Source organism: Myodes glareolus, chromosome X, assembly GCF_982192425.1.
Source record: "Myodes glareolus chromosome X, mMyoGla1.1, whole genome shotgun sequence".
In the NCBI taxonomy this organism is placed as follows: domain Eukaryota; kingdom Metazoa; phylum Chordata; class Mammalia; order Rodentia; family Cricetidae; genus Myodes; species Myodes glareolus.
The window spans coordinates 33,077,919-33,104,792 of NC_142053.1; the positions used below are offsets into that span (position 1 = coordinate 33,077,919).

The 26,874-nt window shown below is 34.9% G+C and overlaps 1 protein-coding gene across 1 annotated transcript in view; it reads right to left on the reverse strand.

Annotated features, from left to right (window-relative positions):
• Window positions 1–2,731: 2,731 nt before the first annotated feature.
• Thoc2 (THO complex subunit 2) overlaps window positions 2,732–26,874 on the reverse strand; it is a 106,051-nt gene continuing 81,908 nt past the window's right edge. The window contains 9 exon segments of the mRNA XM_087903014.1: window positions 2,732–5,590; window positions 12,134–12,179; window positions 12,660–12,736; window positions 15,076–15,236; window positions 15,319–15,388; window positions 15,731–15,868; window positions 20,921–21,037; window positions 22,411–22,469; window positions 22,657–23,087. Of these exon segments, the coding sequence (XP_087759140.1) occupies window positions 12,152–12,179; window positions 12,660–12,736; window positions 15,076–15,236; window positions 15,319–15,388; window positions 15,731–15,868; window positions 20,921–21,037; window positions 22,411–22,469; window positions 22,657–23,087 (1,081 nt within the window). The 3' untranslated portion in view covers window positions 2,732–5,590; window positions 12,134–12,151.

Here is a 26,874-nt window from a genome sequence, read left to right on the forward strand (position 1 = left end):
AAGATCCAATTGCCCCTGTCTCCCAAGTGCTGGACCAAAAGCGTGTGCCACCAAGCCTGGTGCTTACTGTTTTATTACCTGAAAAAAAAATTAAAAAACAAAAAACAAAACTTGGCTTCTTGGTGAATGCAAATAAGTTTCCTCCAGTCTGCAGTTCTTTAGTTACAGGAAGATTCTATGAAGATGCTGGGATTTTATCTGAAATATAAATTATCTCCAGGACTAATAACAAAACCTAAGATAAGAAGACATTTCCAGATAACTGACAAACTTCAAAGTCACTTACTAAAATTCAGATTCTGCATATTTCATGACATGTATGTAAGTTTCAAAAGTGGGCTGGACATCATGGGTATTTCATCCTCACATCACTTGGTAAATAAAAATTTCCTCAGACTGTAGCCACACTCACTGATAAAGTATGACTTTTTTTTTTTAACTACATCCACAGCTCTGAAAAGGTACAAGAGAAACACATGACCACAAGTCTCAAATAATATTTACTACCTGGTGCTTTATAGAAAATGTTTGGACACCTTATTATCTAAACATGGTCAGAAGCACTCTCAAAACAGGAAATGGTTTTATCCTCTTGTACGAAAACAAGTAGATGTTCAGAAGCAGTTACCATATTACAAATTTAAATTTCCTACTTCCAACATAACTGATTTTTCTGCAGTTAAAAGCAAAGCTATGGACCTGGAGAGATGGCTCAGCAAAGAAGAGCACTTGAACTCTTGCAGGAGACCCAGATTAAGTTTCTAGCATCCTTATCGGGCAGAACATAACCACCTATAACTTCAATTACAAATTCCAGGGCTTTCTTCTGGACGCTTCAGGGACCTGCATGCATGTACTGTACATACTCGCAGACAGACAGATACACACATACACAACCATTTTTTGAAATAAAGTTTCTGTGTTCTACATTAATGTATTCCTTCTTAATGTCCCAACTAAAGATTACTTTTATTTACTAGCCGAGGGAAAAATGCTAGCTAGGCATGATGATGCACATCTGCACTCCCAGAACTGATTAGGCTAAATGAAAATTGTTCAAGGCCTGGCTGGAATACCCAGGGACGTCCTATCTCACCCTCCAAAAATGTTAACGACCATCAACTATCTAGTTCAAAATCGCAGTCTGGGTCTGCATTATTTTTCTTAATATGATGATTTCAACTTCCAGCTATTTTTCTACAAATTACATAATTTCATCATTTATAACTGAAAAAAATTCCCATTCTGTGTATATACTACATTTTCTTTACCCATTCATCCATACATGGGGGGAAAGGCTGGTTTCTTGACTATTATGAACAATGAAGCAGTAAAACAGAAACGTAAGTATGTCTATGGGTCAAAGACAGAGAGCCCTTCTAGTATATTAATCCAGGAATGGCATCACTGAATTTCATGGTAGTTCTATTTTCAGTCATTTAAGGAATTTTCACACTGATGCTGGCTGCTCCATTTTACACTCCCATCAATAATATGTAACGGTTCTTTCTTTACACCCTTGGCAACACTTGCCATGTTTTCTTGATGATGGCCATTCTGAGGTAAGCTTGAAACTCAATGCAGTTTCTAGTTGCATTTCCTTAATTGCTTAGGATGTTGAACTTTACATGTTTGCTGGTCATTTGCATTTTATTTGAGAATTATCAAGTGCCCATTTGAAAAGTATATTTGATACTAACCCCATCTTCTGCACAGTTGCAAAGATGTCCTTCTATTCTTTAGATTGTCTCTTCACTCTGCTTGTTTCCTTTTCCGCCCAGAAGCTCCTTAATGTTATGAATTCCCATCTGTCAACTGTTGGCATTATTTCCTGCTTTATTTAAGGGTCTTTTATAAAATCATTGTATGTCTGTATCTTGAATTGTACATTCCCCTATCAATTTCTGCTTCAGGTCTTTAGGTAAAACCTTTAATCCATTTGAATTAGATTTTTGTTCATGGTAAATATAGATCTAGTCTTAGTGGCATTTCATTTGTATTTTAATAAACAAAGCTTGCCTAATCCCCTTTCCTTCTCGTCTTAGTGTTCTAGCTAAGACACTCAAGTACTATATTGAGTAAAAAATGGATCAAGTGGGAACTCTCGTCTCATTCCAGATTTTAAATGAAAGTTATTCCTAACTGAATATATTATTGGCTATAATTTTGCCATGTCGAGGTATATCCTATACTTATGGCCATATAGTCCTTAAAACATGAGTGCAATTATTAAGAAACAGAAAGTCCTTCTTAAACACTGATGATTTCAAGGAAAAATCAGGTATTTTCTCAAAGTCACAAATCACTTTAATGAAGATTATTTTCTTTTGAAATAGTCTGGGTCAGGTATGTTAATAGGTATGTATTCAACAGTCAAAGCACAAACCACACTCTCACAATTAATTGTTGTGCTCATCTTCTGCAAATAATAATTACACAAAAATGGACACCAAAAAATGTATATTCTTTTGCCAATACTAAGAGGCTCATCATTTCTTAACCCTCTTTTTAAAAGGTATATTCTTTTTCAACTCTGAAAATTTTTATTTGTGTAAACATAGTCATCAAAACATTGAGAATTGGATAGTATTAGGCATGTTTTAATCCCACAGCTTGCTCCAAGTGCAGAAACAATATAATGATATTTGACAATGAAGCCCATGAAAAAAATTAAGGGCTGAAAGATTAACTTTTCTAAGTTATGCCAAATAAGTAACAATATACACAATGATATAGTCATTTGAGAAAACTATTGTTTATTTAGAAAAATGGTTACACTGGTAGAATTCAGCAGATAAAAAATTCTCTTAAAAACTTCACTGTGAAACTTTTCCAGATGTAAGTTTAGCAATACAAAGCTCCGGTAGCTGTAAAATTAAAACACAATTAACTTTTTTATTCCCTTCTCCCCCCGATATTTCCTAATTACAAGAAAAAATGGCAAGGAACAAGTGAGCGCTGGTATATTTTTCTTTGTAGAACAGGTTTTAATGTTGTACACATTACTATATAAAACGATTCTTAGGCATTGCATAAGACAGTGCTCCACTTTATTTTTAGTGACTAATATTAAAAAAGGCCAAATAAATTAAAACTGTGTTCTAAAATGAGGTAAATTCAAAATCATTCAATAACTGTTTATTTTCAGTTTCAAACATTAAAAAGGAAGCATTTCAAATGGGGAGGAGGGACCAAAACCCAGGCAATATTTAATCAAAAGTGAAATTCTGTACACACTTATTTGCTTATTGGGAAGTATATGCAGCACATTGTGCTAAAATATGGAATAATTAACACTTTCAGCCAGTACTGAAAATAAACATGTAGAAACGAAGCAACAAGTTAAAGTACAACAACATACGACACAACAATGTTAGGTTTTCTGCATGGAGCAATAAAGCAGATAACTGAAAACGGGCCCACTTCATTCACAATTCTCAGAAATCTACTCAGGAAAATAAAATTCTGGTCACAGCTGTATGAGTTCATTTCATTCTTTCGACCTGAAAGAAACAAATTAGTTACATTGATAGACAAGAAGGAGAGGCTGAGGAAGAAAGTGAGGAGGAAGGCCAAAGCAGGGAAAGAAGAGGACAGAGAGGGAGGGCTAAAGAGTGATAAAGGGGAAAGGAAAAAACATTCAAGAAGAAACCTCAGAATTCTGCCAATACCAAAGGCTGGGATGAAGTTTCCAGAAAATGATGAAATAGTTCCGTGTCTTTGTCCATTCTTAGAAATCACTAAGACACTATGAATTTTAAGAGACACTGTACATTTTCTGTGTGTGAGAGAGTGGAAGATTTGTGGGATAGAGAGAAAAAGATTAAAGAGTAACAGGTACAACACTCTACAGGCGCAAGGAGTAAGGTATGAAAAATAAACAACACAGAGCAAAGGAAAGGAACCTATTTTACATGATAAGCCAAAAGAAACAGAAAAATGACATCGATTTTTTCACAAGGACACAATTTTAATAGTGAATTATATTAAGATGCAATGTCTGCTAAATTATAAAAATTGCTTTAAAAATATATTGACTCAATTATACTCATTTCCTTTCCTTTATGTAGACATTTTTCAAATACTGCATAATGAAATAAATTCAAAACATCATCATTACAGCATGTGGCAAATAATTTCATATCTGCCTAACATTGTTCTCAAACTTTAAATTAATGCTTAATGCATTAAACTTTATTAATGAAAATACTACATTCACACAGATTCTAAAATCATAGCTAGAAGGGGCCTTAGAAAATAATCACACTTGCATGAAATGCTGACAAATAATTTATACATCATTTCTACACAGCATTCTGTGCATACCATGTATAATCTTGACACCATCAATTATAATTTTGGATACAATGATGTTGAACTTACAATTTTAATACTTAAAAAAATAACTGTTCCTGTCCATCAATTGATTAATGGGTAAACAAAACATGATACACATTCACTCTATGGAACATTTAGCCATAAAAAGGAATGGATTATTGACACATGCTACACCATGGATAAATCTCGATAACATGATGGTAGATGAAAGAACCCTGGCCCCAAAGGACATGATATTGCACGATTCCATTTATATGAAATGTCCCAAACCAGGCAAATTCATATACAGAAAATGTGTCAGTAGCTTCCAGTGGCTAGAGTAAGAGGAGAGTTAAAAGTGACCGCTGACCTGCATGGGGCTTCTTTTGCAGGTCAGAGAAATGTTCTGAGATTAGACTATGGTGATGACTGTACCACACAGTATATACTAAAGACCACTGAATCATCCACTTTCAAATGGTGACTGCGTCTCCGTATTTTAGAATGAAAATGAATAATGTCCCAATAAAGAACATCATGATATTCACATGATGATCCTTGATCATGATGATGTCTATATAATGTTCCAAAAACAAAACAAAACAAAACAAAACAAAACAAAACAAAACAAAACAAAACAAAACAAAACACGCCATGGTATCCACATGAAATGGGGTCTCAGTCATGATGATGTCACAGGAGAATTCCTTAAGGACAAGGAAACTTTTGATGATATATTTAACGGGACATTAAAGGATAAAAATGTTGTTGCTGTTAAAGCATATAAAGATCTTTCCCAGGAATTGGAATTAAATTTTTTACAAGCCAAAACCCTCCAAACAACATAGTCATCCCAATGTTTCCACACTTACAGAGTTCACACACAAAGGCAGCCTATCTACATCATTAAGGAATTGCTTCCAGGAGGCAATTTCCTCTCCTTTCTGAGAAAGAAGGGTGAACTAAAAGTCAGTTAGTGAATTTTTCATTAGATGCTGCTTCTAGATGGCATATCTCAAGTAAAAATTGTATGCACAGGGACCTTGCTCCAAGAAATTGCCTGCAGTTGAAAATAATGTTCTGAAAATCAGTGACTTTGGAATGTCTTGTCAAAAGGATGGTGGTGTGTATGCATCTTCTGACTTAAAGCAGATTCCCATAAAATGGACAGCACCAGAAGCTCTTAATTATGGGAGATATTATTCTGAGAGTGACTCATGGAGCTTTGGCATCCTCCTCGGGGAGACGTTCAGCTTAGGGGTCTGTCCACACCCTGGAATGACAAATCAGCAAGTACAAGGAAGATAGTGGATGTAAACACAACATCTCAACAGTGTCCACAGAGGTTTATTCAATAGCAACAAAGTTTGGGAGGGACAACTTGAAATTCACTTCCAAGCTCAATGAACTTCAGGAAGAGCTAGCTGCTATCAAGCATACCTACAACCCTAGCATTTGACAACATGAGAGGAGGATCACCGTGAGTTAGATTCCAGCCTGAGGTATATGGAATTCCAGGCCAGCCTGAGCTACGAAATTGAGTCCCTGTCTCAAAAAACCCAAAACAAGAAGACATCATGATGGAATGGCACCAAACTCGGTCTTCAGGAATCTGTCCTCCATGAGAATAAATTTACAATTTTATTCTCAACACTTAGCTGATGTCAATCTTCTGCGATGTTCTACTAAGTTTATTTCTAAACAATGCAATAAATATATGCCACTTTAACAATTATAAATAAGCAAGATTAGCTCATAAACCTAAAGGGTCACCAATACGTATCTTTTTCACAGTTATTTTGTTGATATTTTTCAAAATCATTTTCTTGACTGTTCTAGGCTGGTCGACAAAATCATCACCCATGCCTGTTATGTACACCATATCACGGATACATTGTAATGTTAATTGATGACTGGCTATGACCCATCACTTTTTCTGGCTATGTCGTTCATTATCAACATTGGTCAGGATATTTATATTATCAATATAATTTCTTAATTATATGGGGTATTTACATCTAAATCTAGAGTTATCTAGTCAAGTCTTTATAGATCCATCAACCTATTTATCTGGCAGAAGATCCTGAACAAAGTGGATATTCTGGTCATGGCTAAATTAAAGTCCATATTTAACTCTCTTGGGTTCCCAATGCTTTGATGCTCAAATTTGACAGGCTGAAACTCTGAGTTAATAATATTATTGACAATATGTGTTTAACAGTACAAACTGGAGATAATATAAACCATGTTTTTTAGTAAATCATATACCAACATTAATTAATTCGATGAAGATCTAGTATTAGAAGACCACAAGTATTGTATATTGTAAAGAGAATTAGAGAATAAAAATTCATGTTCATAAGTAAAAACAAATCATTTTGTACTGCAGGCGCAGTTCAACCCGCTGAACTGATACACATGTACTCTTTTGGAGCTATAAACTGTACTTACTACCATATAGAACTCAACCAAACCAAAAGTGGCCTTCCATTCTGCTGAGAGCAGACTATATATATATAAACAATATATAAACATCATTTTATATTGGTAATTATCTCAATGTACTCAATTCTTTTTACCTGATTCAGAGTTCACACATTTCATAAAATAGACTTTTTGATGATAATGAAAAATGTAAGAGAAATTATAAAATACAAGCCTGCCCAAATAAGAGTTAACTCATGGTTAAGTGTCTACCTCAAAGGAGGTACCACCAAAGCAATGTGCTGCCTGGATTTACTATCATTTGAATTAGCATGATTTTCCCCTTGAGTGCTTATCCCTCTCCTTGTCCAAAGCTAAATCACATATAAGGAGAAAGTTGACATTTAGAATCTGAAAGGAGCATTCACAAAGACAAAGTTATGAGGGAAAAGACATGGGGACAGGCATTCTAATTTAGCATTACACCTGCAAGTGCTCTTAGGAACTTTCACAGCAAGCACAGATCCTGGAATGTTCTCTGTAGATAAAATGTAACACCAACTTAAACTTGAGAATCTTTCAAACTGAAACCTAATTGTACACAGGGTTGCTTGTCAGAATAAAAAAAATGTACAGAGAGGATAGTCACACAGATGGACAAGTGTGGCAGGAACCCTTTATCTCAATGTCAAGATATTTAAAACACAAAACAAAATAGCACCTTAAAGAGTATGTGTCTATCTGAAGAGAAAAAGCAAAGAAGTACAAAATTCTTTCTGGCTTCAATAACTTAGTACCTTTGAGTATTGGTTCACAAAACTCATAACTAGTATTTTCAAAAGTATAAATTTAATGAGAAAATATCTATTGGATAGATATCTAATGGAGTATCTATTACTCCAATCTTCTTAACAAAAGTTTTGTACATATTAAATGATTGCTATATATAAACTCAAAAATAAAAGCCAAATTTGTTCTCAAGAAATATCCTCAAAGATATAAAACAGTCATTAGTATGCTTTCACTTTTATCAAACAGTATACATAATTAAACTTGTTTGATAGCAGGACAAAGTCTTTTTTCTTCCAATAGTGTTCTTCACCAATGTTTTCACTGATTAAATCATTCTACATTGTGGTTACTACTACTATACACAGATTTCCAGGTACAGCTAACCGACTGCATAAATATCATACAAAAATAATTGGTTATTTCACTAGAAAAATGGGTAAAGTCACAATCTTGGTATGTGGATTATGTTGTATACTTATACATATGTGAGAACCAGTAATGACTAGATCCTAAGGAATAAACTCCATCAAATACTCTATTTCCTCATAAGGATTACTACCACATTTAGACTATGCCTTGGAATGACAATGTGTTCCTAAAGTTAGAAACTTGTGAGATCTTAAGAGACCAGTTTTCCAAGTCAGACTATAAGGAGGAGAGGCTAGAACAGAAATTAAAACTGATTGTCCACAGGGGCTAAGGATATAATGGAAACAACGTGAACCAAGTAGGGATTGCTGGAGTAAACAGCCTGCCTTTCCCTCTCCCGAACCACCTTCCCCACAAAAGCCTTGTTCTAGGGGGAGAGCATTTGGTCGAAGCTTGATTGCTGCTAGGCAGAAATCAGGACACAATGTCAAATGTTCCAATTCATCAAAAGAAACTGAGACTCTGATTGGAGAATTTTTCTGAATCGTTAAAGGCTATTAAAACCTAGTGTTTTAGCAGAATGACACAGCACTAACAAGGTTGAACTGGAAGATTGCTATTGAAATTAATAGCAACCTGGGCAACACAGTGAGTTCCAAACTAGGTTGGAATACAGAGTAAGAGCCTATGTCAAACCAAGCAACAAATAAATATAACAATGTCTTTTTAAACTTCATGTGAGACTAAGACCTCACCTAGCAAATAAAATTTTGTTCAAGGACTGGAAACTTGCAGAATCAGACTTGGGGGATGAAAGAATCAGTTACATATGAGACTAAAAGTAAGAAAAAAACTGGTTTTACTGGAATGGAAGGTTAAAAATACTTAAAGTATGATTAGAATAGAATATGAGTTGTGGGCCACATGGGGTGGGAAGTCCTTTTGTATGTGTGTTGCTTTTATTGGTTAATGAATAAAGAAGCTGCTTTGGCGTATAATAGGGCAAAATAGAGAGCTAGGTGGGGAAAACTAAACTGAATGCTGGGAGAAAGGAGGAGTGAGGAGAAACCATGGAGCCACTACCCGAGGCTTGCCAGTAAGTCAGTCACATGGCAATACACAGATTAATAGAAATGTGATGTGGGAGTTCCCTCTATGTGCTATAATTACCATTAATGAATAAAGAAAACTGCCTTGGTCTGTTGATACGGCAGAGCTTAGGTAGGCAGGGAAGACGGAACTGAATGCTGGGAAGAAGAAAGGTAAAGTCGGGAAGAAGCCATAGAGCTGCAGGAGACAGACACTGGAAATTTTACTGGGTAAGCCACTGCCATGTGGTGATATATAGATGAATAGAAATGGGTTAAATTAAGATGTAAGAATTATCCAATAAGAAACTACAGCTAATGGGCTAAGCAGTGATTTAATTAATAGTTTCTATGTGATTATTTTGGGGCTGGGCAGCAGGAAACCAAACAAGCGGAACCCTGCAACACAAATGGGCTAACCAAAGATATAAGAGCTAGCTAGCAATATGTTTAAGTGATTGGCCAAGCAGTGATTTAAATAATACAGTTTCTGTGTGGTTATTTCAGGAATCTAGGCAGCCAGGAAACAAACAAGCAGCTTCCCCCAACAGCCACATATACCAAGTAGCAATTCAGAAGTCATAGGATAGTTGTTAGATAATGATTTAATGAGTAGGAGTTTTTGGTTTGTTTGTTTGTTTGTTTCCTGCACTTTGGGTTTGGGGATTGAACCTAGGACTTTGCACTGCTAGAAAAACAGTCTACCACTGGGCTACATCCTGAGCTTCAGGCAAGGACTTTTAAAGATTAAAGTAAAACAAAATGTTAAGACAAAAGCAACTAGTGATATTCAAGGCAATAAATCAAGGAGAGGTAGAATTTGGAGAAAGATTTTGCAGGTAAAAACCAAAACAGAAGAATTTGAGCTAAAAGTAGGGGCCAGAACAAGAGACTTTGAAATGAATATAATCTAAATCATATATATATATATATATATATATATATATATATATATATATATGTTATATATATATAATCTATCTATCTATTCTAATGTGATCATTGTAATATGTTTGTACTTGGGATGACAGGTAAAACAAAGCAGAGTAAATTCTTGACCGTCTCCCCTGAAATAACTATTATAAATACCAACAAGAAAATCTTAAATCAGTGATAGGATAAAATAATGACAATGTGATGTGTCAGCAGCTCTCCTTTCTGTAGATTAGGAAACAAGTTAACAGGGGAGCAAGAAAAGCAGATTTGGATTCACCTTGCAGATAGACAACAGTACCATAGAAAATGAGATTCCTGATCCAAAAAAAGAAAGAGAATAGCTTCACCAATCACAGAACAAAGCCAAATACGGAAGCAGCCAGAAAATAATCAGAAGAAAATTAATCACAGCCTCCCAAGAGCAAAAATCAGCTCCAGAAGAAAGCATGTGTGACAAAATTGTCAAGAAACTAAATATAGCTGTAAATGGTTATCAGGTTCAAGAAGATTTACTACAAGACGTCAAACATTTAGTCCTGTTCAATCCTACAGACCCCACCTTTTGGTCCAAGGGATATTTCATGGCCAGTATAGGAATAACTCAAAAGAAATCAGTATCAAAAGCTTCATGTCTAAAAAGGCAAACAGATTCTGAGAGAAAAAAGATATATAGTCACAGTGAAAGTTGTCAGTGACTATGGCTGATCCATTCCTAATAAAAACTTCATAGAATCTTCACAGAAATGCAGCATGTTAAATAAGAATTTCAAATTAAAAGAAAGGGACTGGAGAGACGGCGCAGTGGTTAAGAGCACTGGCTGCTCTTCCAGATGACCCAGCTTCAATTTCCAGCACCCACATTGCAGCTCACAACTGTCTGTATCTCCAGTTCCAGGGGATCTGACACACTCATCTGGACATACATGCAGGAAAAAACACAAATGACCATGAAATAAAAATAATTTTTAAGAAAGGTTAATATTAGAATAAAAACAATATATGGTGTATATATATACTGTATATAAACTATTATATAGCATATAATATATATTATAGTTCCCAAGGGGAGACAGTAGGAAGGATGCCTAGAAGACTGAGTAATACTATTTTTTTTTTGCAATCTTCCTAATCAAAAGGTAAGAAAAGACTATTAGCCAGGTGGGGTGGTATATATTTTTAATCCCAACACTCAGGAGGCAGAGGCAGGAAAATTTCTGTAATTTCGAGGTCAGTCTGGTCTACATATTAAGTTCAAGGTCAGCCAGGGCCTTGAGGAATAAGAGTAAAAAACTAAATGCTAAATTTTTTTTATATAGTACTGCCTATCCTGCTCTACTATTTGGAAAATAAGCAGGGAGAAACAGGGCTAAAAAACCCATATCTTTCCTTAGGTCATTCATCAGATAACCTCAAATTTCTGCATTGCAACTAAAATAAATATGACAAAACCCGCATCCGAAACCAAACCATTACAGTGAATTGTCTTCCAGACATTTCTCACCCTTAAAAAACCCTAAGTAAGGTTTGTTATATTCCTGGTTCCATAAACAATTAAAAGCAGCTCAGATTAGAGATAAGTTATAAATAGTGGATATATGTGTAATATTAATAAGAAGTGACCATTACAATGAAAGTTAAAAAAAAAAAGGGCTAAAAAAGCAAAGTCAACTTCAGCTATATCTGTCTGGAATCATTAATGGAGGAGACAAATCATCCTGTATCTTCAAACATCATGAGTAACCATTCAGATGCTGACGTTAAGTCCTCAACAAAATATAAGCTATATTAGGATATGAATAGTCTGTCCATGATGGTGAGCATATAACTTTTATGTATCACACAAAGCAAATGCATCACCTTGAAAACAAATTTGGCTATTTAAAATATAGCTAAAAGTCCAGAACTTAGTATCTGACTTTGCAAAACATCATCCAGAAAAGGTGGAACTATGTGGCAAAGAGAAAGACAGATGCTCTCAACTATATCTTGATTTTTTTAAGTGTGACTAATCAGCAAGCTTAAAGTGAAAACAAGCTTAAAGTTTAAAAATAGCTACAAATTTTATATCTATACACAAAAGACTGTCATTATATTCAGGTAAAAAAATCAAGTAGCTGCATCCTGCAAAAAGAATCTAATTCCTTTACCATTTTCAGGCCTCGTTTAGGTGTTATCTCTAAATGAAAAGGAAGGGAGAGTATACTCACCTTGGTTGAAAGTGTTCATTATCTGTGCTTGTCAGAGGACTTATGAGTAGATGACAAATTAAGGGAAAACAACGTTGGGGCAGGGAAGAATAGTGTCCTACTTTTGGTTTAACCTCTTAGGCTTCTAAGTCTAATTAGCTCTCATTAGCCTACTAACTCAAATTCTAGAAGCTCAACTTATGTGTCACATCATTCTGCTGATGTGGTCACCATGCTCCACAGCCCAAGGGATTCACCATTCCTCTTTTTTCTCATAGTAACAATACAAAGGGATAACAACAAAAATACACAGAGCCTATAAAACTTGTGCCATAAAACATCTCAGTTCACTTACAAAATTATTTTTAAAGTGAAGAAGATCAAATCTCTTGTTTTCAGGTCACACATTGAAGGTTAAGTACAAGTTTCACTTTAAAACTACTAAGCTACTATATATTTAGACCACATACAAAAAAAGTTTAATTGTAAATATGAACAGTATCAAACTTCTATTACAGTGAGTGAAATATAAAAATGAAAAGGATATTGTTTCTTCTCTTCTTTTCCTCCTGAACTATCCCGTTTCTCTTTCTTTTCTATCTTTTCTTTATCATGCCTGGATTCCTACAAGGAATGATGAAATTAGTCGGGGAAGGAAAAAAAATAAAACACATTTCTTAAAAACAGCTTGAAATTCCCTTTGTTTGTCCACCAGTCATATTTTTCTTCAAAAATTTGCTTAATATTGACATAAAAACCACATGTAACAAAAGAAAAAGTAGGAATACTGAACTAAAGAAAAAAATCAGTCATACACTACAGGAAAGAACAGAAAATGGTATTTGAAAAAGATGTATTGCAGTCAAGTATCCAAAATATCGAAAGAACTCTTAAAAGTGAATGCCATAAAAGACAATTCATTTTGAAAACAGTGAAAGAATGTGAAGAGATTTCTCCAAAGAAGATATAGTGATACATAGAAAGACACATAGCCAATATCATTAGTCACTGAGTAAATGCAAACCAAAACCACAATGAATTACTACTCACATTCACTAGGATGGCTATGATTAAACTAAAAATAAAAAGTAGCCAGTGTTGACAAGGATATGTAGAAATTGTACCCTGATATATTGCTAGTGGGATTGCAAACTATACAGCCACTGTGGAAAAGCTTGGCTGCAATTCAAAAAAGCTAAACAAAATTATCTATCTATCTATCTATCTATCTATCTATCTATCTATCTACCTATCTATCTACCTATCTACCTACCTACCTACCTCTCCAAGAACACTGAAGATAGTCAAATGAATTATTTCATATTAATACACAAATGGTCACAGCAACATTCATAATAGCCAAAAAATGGCAACATTCTAAAAATTCAACAGCTGGCTGGGTGTGGTAGCTTACACCTGTAATCTTAGCACTAGAGAGGCTGGGGCAGGAGAACTGCAAGTTTAAGGCTAGGCTGAGTTATTAAGGAAGCTCCAAGCCAGCGTGGGATACAAAGGGAAGTCCTGTCTCAAAAATCCACCAACTAACAAATGTGGTATGTTCATATAATAAATTTAGTCATAAGAAAAGATTAAGTAATGGCAGATACTACAATATGGAAGAAAAACTTCAAAATCATTCTTAAAAGGCGGACATAATAGGCTATATTATTTTATAATTCTTACATGAAACATTAAAAATAGGCAACTCCACAGAGACAGAAAGCAGATTAGTGGTTGCCAAGGACTGGGGAAGGCAAAGTGGGAAATGAATGTATCATGAGCCCATGGGTCCCCTTTGGGATAATTATAATGCTTTGGAACCAAACAAACACCAAGTGTACAATATTGCAAATTAATTCAGTGGTTTTTAACCTTCCTAACGCTGTGTGACTTTTAATATAGTTCATGTTGTAGTGATTTTCCCCAACTATAAAATTATTTTTGTTGCTACTTCATAACTAATTTTACTACTGTTATGAATCATAATGTAAACGTTTTTGGAGATAGAGGTTTGTCAAATGGGCTACAACCCAGAGGTTGAAAACTGATGACTTTCATTATTCTACATTAACCTTATGTCAATTGAAAAGCACTGAAAAGAAACAGCCTTCTTTTTGGAAGCCTACAGAATTAAATTATCCACTGTTAACTTTTCTAAAACATTTGAAAAGTATAAGTACACTACACATTTTTAACATTTACAGTAATGCTATGTAAACAGTTTACAAACAACTTAGTGGCTTATCAAGTCTATGAAGCATGATTGAGATTTGAGTATCAATCAGTATATAATAATGCACTTTATACATGCATAGGCATATCTCACAAATAAAGAGAACCTAAAAGAACTGTGTAGAAGAAAAAGTAAACATAAAGAACTGAAGTGGATAGAGTAAAATGGAGAGAAAAAGAACTTCAGAAGCATACTAATTCTAACTTCACAGTAATTTAGGACTGATGAATCTCCAATTTTGCAATCAGAGTACCTGCCCACTCTTGAGCCTTCTGCTCCCATTCCAAATAATTAGCAAATGATTATCCGGCAGGAATATACATACATACATACACCAAGGCACTAAATTTATAAGAGTGAGTATTTTCCTCCCAAGGCCCTAAGAGCCACATGTAATTAATGGCTGCTTTGAGAGAGCGAGATAATCAGTCTTCTCAAAGGACATGGCCTCTGATATGTTATCCAATCACAAGTAGTCAGCCTAAACACATATGCACATGAACAGCATTAAAAGGACTCAGCAGGTTTTATTTATGGGTACATATATAGGTGTAACAATAATAAAGAAGTAATGAAGTTTAGAGAGTGTTTAGGAAAGACACAGGAAGACTGGAAGTCAGTAGCATAGGGTAGAAATGATATAAATACAGTATTTGTATATGACATTCTCAAAAAATAATAAAATACATGTTTCCAAAAACTATACAGTTCTTTTGTGTTCCTAATTTACCTTTTTGCCACCAGAGGAGATTTTATCCATCTTCTCAGATTTAAACGAATCACTACTGCCTTTTTCTTTGCCTGAAGATTTTGACTTATTTTTTTCTTTGTCTTTCTCATTTGGATATTGAGATTCACATGGACTCTCACTTTTGTGTTTTGAAACCCCCACTAAAATTACAAAAGAGAATAATGAAAGGTTTTTCCAATTCACTCTGATGATTGCTTCCAAGGTATCAGTAAGTCTACCTACTTGTTCCATTTTCCTCTTTCCGCCTCTTTGTTATGTCCGGTGGAACTTCACGGTCATTGTTTGAGTGATCCTAGAACCAAGAATTGTGAACTACATTGATCAAGGGTTATGGTTTCTGATTTATGTTGTTTTATTTTGAAGTATTTTCAAAATAAATATTATACAAGAAAGACACCACTAACTAGTATTGGAGGATATTTGAAGTACCACATATTTGGTAAAATGGCATGAAAGAGATTGCTAAGCAGAAGTTCCGTATTAGTGTACAAAATGCAAACACACTTTAGGGTGAATATACCAGTTACAACTTGAAACAAACTGCTATGGAATAAAGCAGTATTTTTTTAAAAGCAGAAAACACATTAATATACATGAAAAAGGCGTTCTAAGCTAATTTTTAAAAATTACAAACCCTTTTCCGCTCTTTCCTGTCCTTTTCATCTTTTTTCTCTCTTTCTCTGGATCTTTCCCTTGACTTGTCCAAATCTTTCTTGTCCATTTCTCTCTCCTTACTCTTGGACAGTGGTGGAGGAGTATGATTAATGTAGAGCTGTTAAAATTAAGGCAATATTACTAAAGATTATTAGTTTTCCAGTATTGACAGCCTTCGGTATCTTCGTTGCTTAAATGAAAGATAATAGGTATATTAAAGATAAATATATAGTCAGAACTAGTTATCGGCCTGTTTTACCAGAGCTAAAATAAAAGAATGTGATGCATATACAAAGGCTTTATTCCTGAGCCCTATAAAGATTCCCATTTTTACTTAGTTCACTATTGTCTCAACTGACATTTCATAGTAAATTCACAAGCCAGCATTCTCCATGTCCCTCTAGTCTATAAGTATTGATATGTGAAAAACAGCAACTGGACTTTTCTGCTGTAAAAAAGATAAAACACAAATCCCCATGCAGTCATGAATATTTGAAGGTCTAATCATCTAATAGTAGGGAGTCAATGACAGGGGGCTGCTGTGGGACATAGTCTGTACCCTGTCACTTGTATTTTAAATAAATGCTGATTGGCCAGTAGGCAGGCAGGAAGTAGAGGCAGGGCAACAAGAATTTTGGGAAGAGGAAAGTTTCAGTCTGCAGTCACCACCCAGACACAGAGCAAGCAAGATGTGACTGCCTAGCCGATCAAGGTACCAAGCCATGTAACTAACACAGACAATAATTATGGGCTAATATAAGTTATAAAAGTTAATAAGAAGCCTGAGCTAATGGGCCAATCAGTTTATAATTAATGTAGACCTCTGTGTGTTTCTTTGGGACTGAACAACTGCGAGACCAGGCAGAAGAAAAACTTCAGTCAACAGGGCAAAAAGGTACAAATAAAACCTAGCCACAATTTTACTATTAAGTCCATTCTGGCTAGGTATAAACCAGGCAGTGATTATCTCAAATATTGTTTATACAAATAAAGACTGATGCACAGTCTCTAAACTGAAAGCACTGCAGCTTTATCAAATAATCACAACGGTAAATTCTAACTCACTGGTTCTAAATAGCTCAGGAAATCAAGCATCAGGTGAGCTGAGGGTGACTAAACTACTTGAAAGACTGAAAGGTGATATAAAAATTATTCTCTGTGAAAAGGTCTATTGGTGATAAAATAGCCAAATATCAAGGTTATTCTAAGTCTAAATGAGAGAAAAATCCTACTTATGGGAGGTGGAAATATGGAAAACAAATATAAAAGAAAATGTCTAGGAAGAAGTCAAAAAATAATCAAACCCCTAACTTTATGGCATTTATAATTGGGTACAAGTTGATGTTTCATTTGATATGTTCAAAGAATAATAAATAGAACTCATAATGTAGCTACATAAGTCTAGATATATCCTAAGAAGAAACAGAATAGTGACTGAAAGGTAAAATATTTTATAGTAATAAATCCTTTAATAATCAAAGAAACGCAAGAAAAAGGACTATCAATTTAAAGGTTAAACACTTATTCTTTCAACACTACCAAACATTCTTTTTTTCAAATATTTATTTATTTATTATGTATACAATATTCTGTCTGTGTGTATGCCTGCAGGCCAGAAGAGGGCACCAGACCTCATTACAGATGGTTGTGAGCCACCATGTGGTTGCTGGGAATTGAACTCAGGACCTTTGAAAGAGCAGACAATGCTCTTAACCACTGAGCCATCTCTCCAGTCCCACTACCAAACATTCTTAATTCAGTTGCCTGAGAAATATTATCAAAGTAATTTTACTAGTAAGTCCATTCTTTTAAAAAAATTATGTTTAAAAGTTGAAGAATGACTGAAAACAGTGTTTATCAATAACAGGATTAAAAGAAAACATATGGTCATAAAAGAGACTATCTAAAATACTCTCTTGCTGAATATGCTTTAAATGACAAGATTTTTCTAATTGTGAAATCTATTCACATCTTTTCCTGCATTATAATATTATGAACTAGATGAGACAAACTCAATAATATATTACTGAGATACTCAACAATCTCTTTAAGAAAGTGCTGCTTCATTTCTCCTACTACAAGAGTACCCTTACATCCCCACACAAACAACATTTTTATCCATGCCTATTTAAATCTGTACTGTAAGGAATTGAGAAACTTTTCTGGGACTTCTGGCGTTAATACTCAAATCCTTTGCTGTTCACATAAAATGATAAATAGTTAACCTGATATACAATCAGAAATTCTAGGATTAGAAATATACCAATTCATCTCTTCCTCTCTGCCTTTCTAATAAGTGTGATCACAACACCTTTTTCTACAAAGCATAGTTTCTAATCCCTAATAAGTGGAATTCATATGTCTTTGTTTAGGCATTTTAAGCACGCTGCATAATCTTCAAAATTATATCCTACCATACAGCAATCTAATGTTCTATGACTATCAGTAGTACCTAACTTTCATCCCTTTTGCCTTTTAAGAATGAATAATTACATTTATCTTAAAATTCTTTTTTTTTCCAAAGATGGCTTGAGAGCCATCAGCAACGAAACTATCTCTCAGCTCTGCAATTCACTTCCAAGTGGACTCTGTGTGTTATTCATCTTCCATTTCTGTAAAGGGCTTTCCTTATGAATCTCAAGTGACTTATTTCTGTACAAAATCACTTCTAGTACAGAAGAACTAGATGCCTTTTCCACTTTTTATGCTTCTTAGAGGCTAGTATATATGAATGTTTAATACGTAGTTGTCAAATAAAGTTAAAGATGTGTTAGGACACTCTAGAGGTAATAAAGGACTTTCTTCTTAGTTTGATTTTATTTCCTTATATTGAGACCATTAATATCTAATAAAGGAATTTAGCCAACTTTCAAAATCAAGGCCTGGTTAGACTCGTCACTCTATGTAGCTGCTAGTACTGCTACACCAAAGCAAAACTGATCCGCAGCAGAAATATGGGAGGTGGAAACTGGATTGGAAAGTGGGCCGACAAAACATATGAATTCTATTTTAGGTTAGTCATCTTTTAATCTCATTAAAATATTAAATTCATGCATTACTTACTATGGATTAGAAAGTAAAAATACCAAATAAGTATTAAGAAAGAAAATTCTGGGGGCAAATCATAACTTAAAAATATCAAAATAAAATCAAGGAAACAATTTTATATGTACAAGTAACAAGGTAACAGGAAAGACAGACACATATCTTACAGCAAAACCTCTAGAAGTAGAAGCTGTCCCAGAAACAGTGAGGGTATAAAGACTGCTCAAAGTACAGGAAAATTTTTATGCCAAGCCATTCAAATGCATTTAGATTTCCTATACATTCAAAATTATAAAATCAGCTACTATACAAAAACACTATTTTGGATTGCTTACCAAAGGCTGTAAGAGTTCATTTAAAGTATTTGTTGAGTGACTAAACCTTACTCTAAGATCCCATGCTAACCTAAGGATCTGAGAAACAAAATGAGTCTCTAAGTTTTAATTGCATATTATATGCCACTTTCAAATTTCTCTGGTTCCATGTAAAATAATCTATTGAATTTCAAATGCCCACAAAAATCTTCTTGCATGAAAATGTTGAAAAAAATGACTTCAATTGCCACATTTAAGAATAATACTAACTAAATTGACTTCAATTGCCACATTTAAAAAATAATATAAATTCACTAAAGACACTAGGAAACTTTTACAGCTATTATTGAGATGGATGTTGAGAACAGGAAACCTTGATTTTAACTCACATTTTCAGCAATGACAAGTTGTGTGCCATTGAGAATAGTTCAATCTCTCATTTGTCAAAAAGACACTACTACCTGCCCTATTTAACTCATTGTAGTATTAAATGCATGATATGAGACAATATATATTATCTAGATACGCAAAAATGACAAAACATAATCTTCACGACAAATTCAAGAAATCATGATCTTCATCACCGACAAGAAAATCTAATTAATCTGAGCATCAGGTTTCAAACCAATTCTATGTATATCTTAATAAATAAATGCTAAAAAATTAAGACTATTACAAACAAGCCCATGAATATAAAATAGCCCACACAAGCAACTGATTGGTAAAACTGACAAATACAATCTCAAACTGACTGCAAAGACCTACTATACTGCAGTACGTTTTTATGATAGTTAATAAAAAGGTTTTACTTTAAAACAAACTACTCATAATGTAGTGGATAATCTTTCAAATAATAGGTTATCTTAAAAACAATACCATATATTTAGGACACAGGCTCTTTGCCTATCTAAATCACTAAATAATTAGCAATTAATTCTTTGCTCAGAATCTACAGACATTTCATCTGGAAATAAAATTATATGGCCATTTCAAAATGGTCCATAAGTAAAAACTATACTTAGCATATAAGTAGAAGACATAAAGTAGAAAAATCAAAGTAAAGAGGGTACAGATTTTATAATAAGACACAATGACATGAAAAATAGACAATTCAACTATAATACCAAAATGAACTCCATAAAAATACACAAACTGCATACTGTTTTTAAAGATCAGAATACCCAGGAGAGTAGTGTAAAAGGAAAGAATTAATACTGACATATAAACACAGCCATCAAATTGAGTACTCCCTCCAGGAGAAAGATTATTTTATATTTACTCTAACTCCTGGTCTTATGCCACAGCTACTAAAAGGATACTTCAGCAGAGGGACACATAAAGAAATTTATGGATTGAGATGGATTTAGTTTTTAAAAGTTCTATGAGTGCAGCAAATTTTTTTTGTTCTTCTGAGTTATCTATAAACAAAGTAAAAAAACTGACAAGTTTGTTCTGTGAAAACTATGTAAGCCTACCTACCACCCATCCCCAACAAATCAGTAACTCTCCTTTTCCCAAATCTTATCAAATTTCCAGATTTTAAAGCATAAGAAATACATAATACAGCAAGCATGAATATATAAAATTACTACCACATCACACATCTAACATTGTCTCTAAAAGGACCACTGCCATCTGTGTTTTTATGGTTGTTGTTTGTGTTAAGAATTTATAAGGTGATTCTACATAAGGAAAGAAAGCTCTCTCCTACCAATCCTAGCATACAAAATTTACAAGGGTGGTGGCACCTACTAACTTAAAGAAGTTAAGAATTTCTGGTATACTTAGGCATGATTTTAAAAGACTCAAACCTTTGCTGAAGATTCCTTGAGATCGATGAGACTGTCCTGTAGAAAATGAATGGAGATGACAGGTGAGCTGGCATAGTTCTCAGAACCCAGAGGAACTTTGGGAAGTATGTCTGTAACCTGGAAATAAACCAGCTATTTCTTGTGAGGATAAATTCCAAAAAAAATCATTATCAATATGAATATCAGCAATAAAAACAAAGAACAAAACCATATAATGGAATTATAATGCTAAAAATTTATAAATATAAAAAATTTAAATTTTGTTCCGATTGAAAGATAAAAATAAATGTCAATGCCACAGATTTCATATTAAACTTAAAGTAATTAAGAGGCTTTAAAAAGGCAAAACATTTTTCTCCACCAAAAGTGAAAGCAGTGGAGGTCGCCATGGAAGAAATTTCACTAATATTGTCATTGTTATTCTCTAATTAGAAGATTTTCAAATTTTATCCATTTATAACTCCTGTAAGTATAAACATTTTAATCTAGCTACAAAATTCAGTGGCATATAAGCAAAAATAGTTTATAAAACAGGAATCAATACTTTTTGATGCAAAGTATCATGATTATTGAATCACATGCCTCTCACAAGGAAAAAAAGTTTAAAACGAAGAAGAAAAATAAACCAATTATATTATTCCACCATAGTGCTCTGGATGAAGAAGTAATTAACTTACAGTTTTAAAAGTTCAACGTACTGCAAATTCAAAGATTCCATGAAATTAGATGATTTTAGAATTAAAATTAAATATGGAGCAAGGAATGGCTACCCTGAGTCTTCAAGAAGGCTACACCCACGATTTTGTGCTGCAGTTGAATGCCTGGGGTTTCTCTTTGCTGGGTGGTAGGACTGGATGCCACATCTGCTCTTATGGTAACGCAAGGTTCAACTTGTTGGGAACCCAATGGGTATAAACAAACCTCCAAGGGAAGATACAACAGAAGCTGCATGCTCACTGAATAAACACAACTACAGGAGAACTGATCACCAAGGAGACTTTAAAATGGAACTCCTTTCAAGACTCCTTCTTAGAAGGCACACCGGAATGATGCTCATCAAGAAGCTTGATGAATTCAGAGGTATCTTGTTTATCGTGTATCATTCAGGAAGTCTTCAGTGCTATATAATCTTCAATATTTATGCCGAAAAATAGCTTCATTCTGCTGAAAACATTCGTTTGCTTGTAGCTACCATTGCGCTCCAAAAAGGACTGCTTAAAGCAGTGAGGCACTTCTGGGTAAAATTTCTCTTGCACTTTGAAACACAATAAAATTAGTGCTAGGTCCTTGAAGTTCTAACATTTTTATAATAAAAATACTCAATAGGAAAAATTAGTCCACCAATACAGAAAAATTTCATTTTCTAATTCAATATAAAACCTCCAGTGGCTCCAGTGAATACTTGGCACAAGACTTGAACGAAGTCAGAACATTGGTATTCCAAACAGGTGAGCCTAATACGGATGCTGCCTTCCTCAGGCTATACTAACCTTTACTGTGGAGGAATGTGATGGAGAAGGATGAGTATCAATTTTGCGGCGTTTTTGTTCTGTTTGGACAAAAAGAAATAGTCAGAATAAGGGATATTTCCAGTTGTTCCAAACACTTCAAAAAGTGAACAACTTTTAAGATCAAGCATTTGTTGCAGTAGCAAAATCACTAACTTATCAAGACAATGAGACAACCAACAAGCATAATTAGAGCAAAAGTACAGAAATATAAAAAGGTACACTTGCCCCTTTCAGGCTCTGATAGATCTGATCTGGGAACAGGTGACTTCAAGGACCCTGAAACTGGTGTTTTTTCTCCTCCTTTAACATTTTCCTTTGACTTCATTTCCTTCGATACATCTCTTTCTCTGGATGGCTCCTTTTCTCTTTCTCTTTCTTGAGTAGATTTTGATTCTATGCTGGGAATGGTGGTCTTGAATTTCTCATCTTTTGCTTTTTCTTCCTTCTTGAATTTTTCTTTCTCTTTGTCAGACTTAGGTGTTCTTTCCTTTGTCTCTCTTGCTTTTTCATCTTTATTTGGCCGCTCTTCCTTTGGTTTTTCTTTACTATCTTTACCAAGTACCCTGGCCTCTGGAGTTGTAGCTGGAGTCTTTTCTTTTTTCTCTTTTTCTTTCTCTTTTATTTTTTCTTTGTCATTTTCCTTAACAGCTTTGTTGCTTAAGAATAAAAAAAAGGCAAATAATCATCAAATATATCCCAGTGGCACAAGCCATAATTCCAGCACTTAAAGAGGCAGAGAAAGGTGGATCTCTGTGAGTTCAAGAAAAGCCTGGTCTAAAAAAAGAGTTCCAAAATAGCCAGGGCTGTCACACAGAGAAATCATGTTTCAAAAAACAAACAAATAAAATAAAAGAATAAACGGTCTCTATTGACATAAAAAAATGCCGTGACACTAAGAGGAACTCTAAGAAAGATAAAAAAGCTTCAGGATAAGAAAGTACTTCTTCACATGAAATAAACAATACATATTCATGTATACTTGATTGAAATAATGATTAATAAGCTTAAGCCATCAGGCTGCAACTGCACAGAGTGGACCAAGAGATGAGTGACCAGCTCCCTAGCTGGACAGCCCAGCTCTAGGCCCTAGAACCACTGGGCAAAATCCTGGGCCCCTCCCCCACCTGTCTCAGCTTTACTAGCTGATCAGCAGGAAAGTCACCTGCAGGCAGGCCGCTCCAACAACCCCCACCCATCAGACCTTGTAACCTACAAGTCTCACTCCACCCCCAAACACATCCATCCATCCATCCCCCCTACAACCTCTGCAGCTGAGGCACAACACTGCAACTGCACAGAATGGACCAAGAGGTGAGTGACAAGCTCCCCTGCTGAACAGCACAATCTCTAGGCCCTCAGCCCTGGACCAAAACCCCAGTCGTGCCCCAATACCTCAGCTGGACTAGCCAGCCACCAGGCAAACCTCCTGCAGGCAGGCTGCTCCAACAAACCCCATCTAAGGAACCTTGTAATCAACAAGTCCCACTCCACCCCTAAACCAACCCATCCCCAGAGATCTCAAAGGCTCCCTGAGACACAGACAGTGACTACACAGAGCAGACAAAGAGCAAGTCCCCAAGACACAAACAGAAACTACAAGTCCAAGAGAGGATCCCTGAGACACAGACACCAACTGCAAGGATTACACCAAGAGACAAAGACACTGACTGCACCAATTGGAGGAAGAGAAGGGTAGGTGCCAATGCAAAGATACATTCAACAACCTAAAAAGCAACATGGCAACACCAGGATCCAGCAGGAAGACCTGAACAACATCCCATCCCAGAAGAAGCAGAAAAAAAAAGACCTTAAATATAACTTCATGAAAATGATAGAGACCCTTAAAGAGGAAATACAAAATTCCCTCAAAGAAATGGAGGAAAAAACAAAAAAGGGGGGGGGGGAAAGAAATCAATAAATCTCTTAAAGGAAGCCAAAAAAAAAAAAATCAAAAAGGTGAAGCAAACAATTCAAGACTTGAAAACTGACACAGAGGCAATAAAGACAAACCAAAGGAATTCTGGAAATGGAAAATCTGGGTAAGTAAACAGAAACTACAGATGCAAGCATAACCAACAGAACACAAGAGACAGAGGAGAGAATCTCAGGCACTAGAGATATGATAGAAAAATTGATTCATTGATCAATTGAAGAAAATGTTAAAGCCAACAAATTCTTAACACAAAAGATTCAGAAAATCTGGGACACTATGAGAAGACCAAACCTAAAGAAAACAGGGATAAAAGAACACCAGTTCAAAGGCACAGAAAATATATTCAACAGAATCATAGAATAAAACTTTCCCAATCGAAAGAAGAATATGCCTATGAAGGTACAAGAAGCTTACAGAACACCAAATAGACTGGACCAAAAAAAAAAGTTCCCTTGCCATATAATAATCAAAAACACTAAACATACAGAATAAAAAAAAGTATTAAGAGCCGTAAAGGAAAAAGGCCAAGTAACACATAAAGGCAGACCTATCAGAATTATACCCGAATTCTCAATGAAAGTCAGAAGGTCCTGGACAGATGTGCTGCAAACACTACAAGACCACAGATGCAAGCCCAGGCTACCATACCCAGCAAAGCTTTCCAATCACCATCGATAGATAAAACAAGATATGCCATGACAAAACCAGATTTAAACAATACCTATCCACAAACCCAGTCCTACAGAAAGTACTAGACGGAAAACTCTAACCCAAGGAAGTTAGTTGTACCCATGAAAACAAAGGCAACAGATAACCTCACGCTAGTAAACCCCCCAAAAACACAAAGACTCAACTAAGAAAGAGCATTACAGACCAATCTCCCCCATGAAAATTGATGCAAAGCTACTCAATAAAACACTAGAAAACTGAATCCAAGAAAACATCCCCCAAAAAAATCATCCACCACGATCAAGTCGGCTTCATCCTAGAGATGCAGGGATTGTTCAACATATGAAAATCTATCAATGTAATCTACCATATAAATAAACTGAAAGAAAAAACCATATGATCATCTCATTAATGCTGAAAAAGCCTTTAAGAAACTCAGACACCCCTTCAGGATAAAGGTCTTGGGAAGATCAGGGATACAAGGAACATACATAAACATAATAAAAGCAATATACAGCAAGCCAACAGCAAACATATTAAATGGAGAGAAATTCCACTAAAATCAGGAATAAAATAAGGCTGTTCACATCTATTCAACATAGTACTTAAAGTTCTAGCTAGAGCAAAAAGACAACAAAAGGAAATCAAGGGGATACAATTTGAAAGAAAGAAGTCAAACTTTCACTATTTGCAGATGATATGATAGTATATATAAGTGACCCCCAAAATTCTGAGGGAACTTCTACAGCTGAAAAAAATACCTTTAGTAATGTGGCAGGATAGAAGATCAACTCAAAAAATTCAGTAGCCCTCCTATATACAAATGATAAAGAAAACTGAGAAAGAAATCAGAGAAACATCCTTCACAATAGTCACAAATGACAAAATATCTTTGGGTAACACTAATCAAAGAATTGAAAGCCTATAGGACAAGAACTTTAAATCTGTGAAGAAAGAAATTGAAGAAGATACAAGAAAATGTAAAGATCTCCCATACTCTTGAAGAGCTAAGATCAACATAATAAAAATGACAATCCTACCAAAAGCAATCTACAGATTCAATGCAATCCCCATCAAAATCCCAACACAATTCTTCACAGACCTTGAAAGAACAATAATCTACTTCATATGGAAAAACAAAAAGCCTAGGATAGCCAAAACAATCCTGTACAATAAAGGAAATTCTGGAGGCATTATCCTCCCTGACATCATCAAGCTCTATTACAGAGCTAGAGCAAAAAAAAAAAAAAAAAAAAACACCAAAAAACAGAGAGGTTGATCAATGGAATCGAATTGAAGACCCAGATATTAATCCACACCACCTATGAACACCTGATTTTTGACAAAAAAAACTAAAATTACACAATAAAAAAGACAGCATCTTCAGCATAACTGGATGTCAACATGTCAAAGAATGAAAATAGATCCATACCTATCCCCATGCACATAACTCAACTCCAATTAGATTAAAAGACCTTGATATAAATCTGACCACACTGAACCTAATAGAAGAAGTGGGAAATGGCCTTGATTGAACTCAGACACAGGAGACCACTTCTGAAATATAATCCTAGTAGCACAGACACGGAAAGCAACAATAAATAAATGGGACCTTCTAAAGCTGAGAAGCTTCGGCAAGGCAAAGGACACCGTCAAAAAGATAAAAATGGCAACCTACTGAATGTGAACAAATCTTCACCAACCCCACATCAGAGGACTGACCTACAAAAATATATAAAGAACTCAAGAGACTAGATATCAAAATATGAAATAATCCAATTAAGAAATGGGGCACAGATTGAAATAGAGAATTCTCAACAGCAGAATCTCAAATGGCAGAA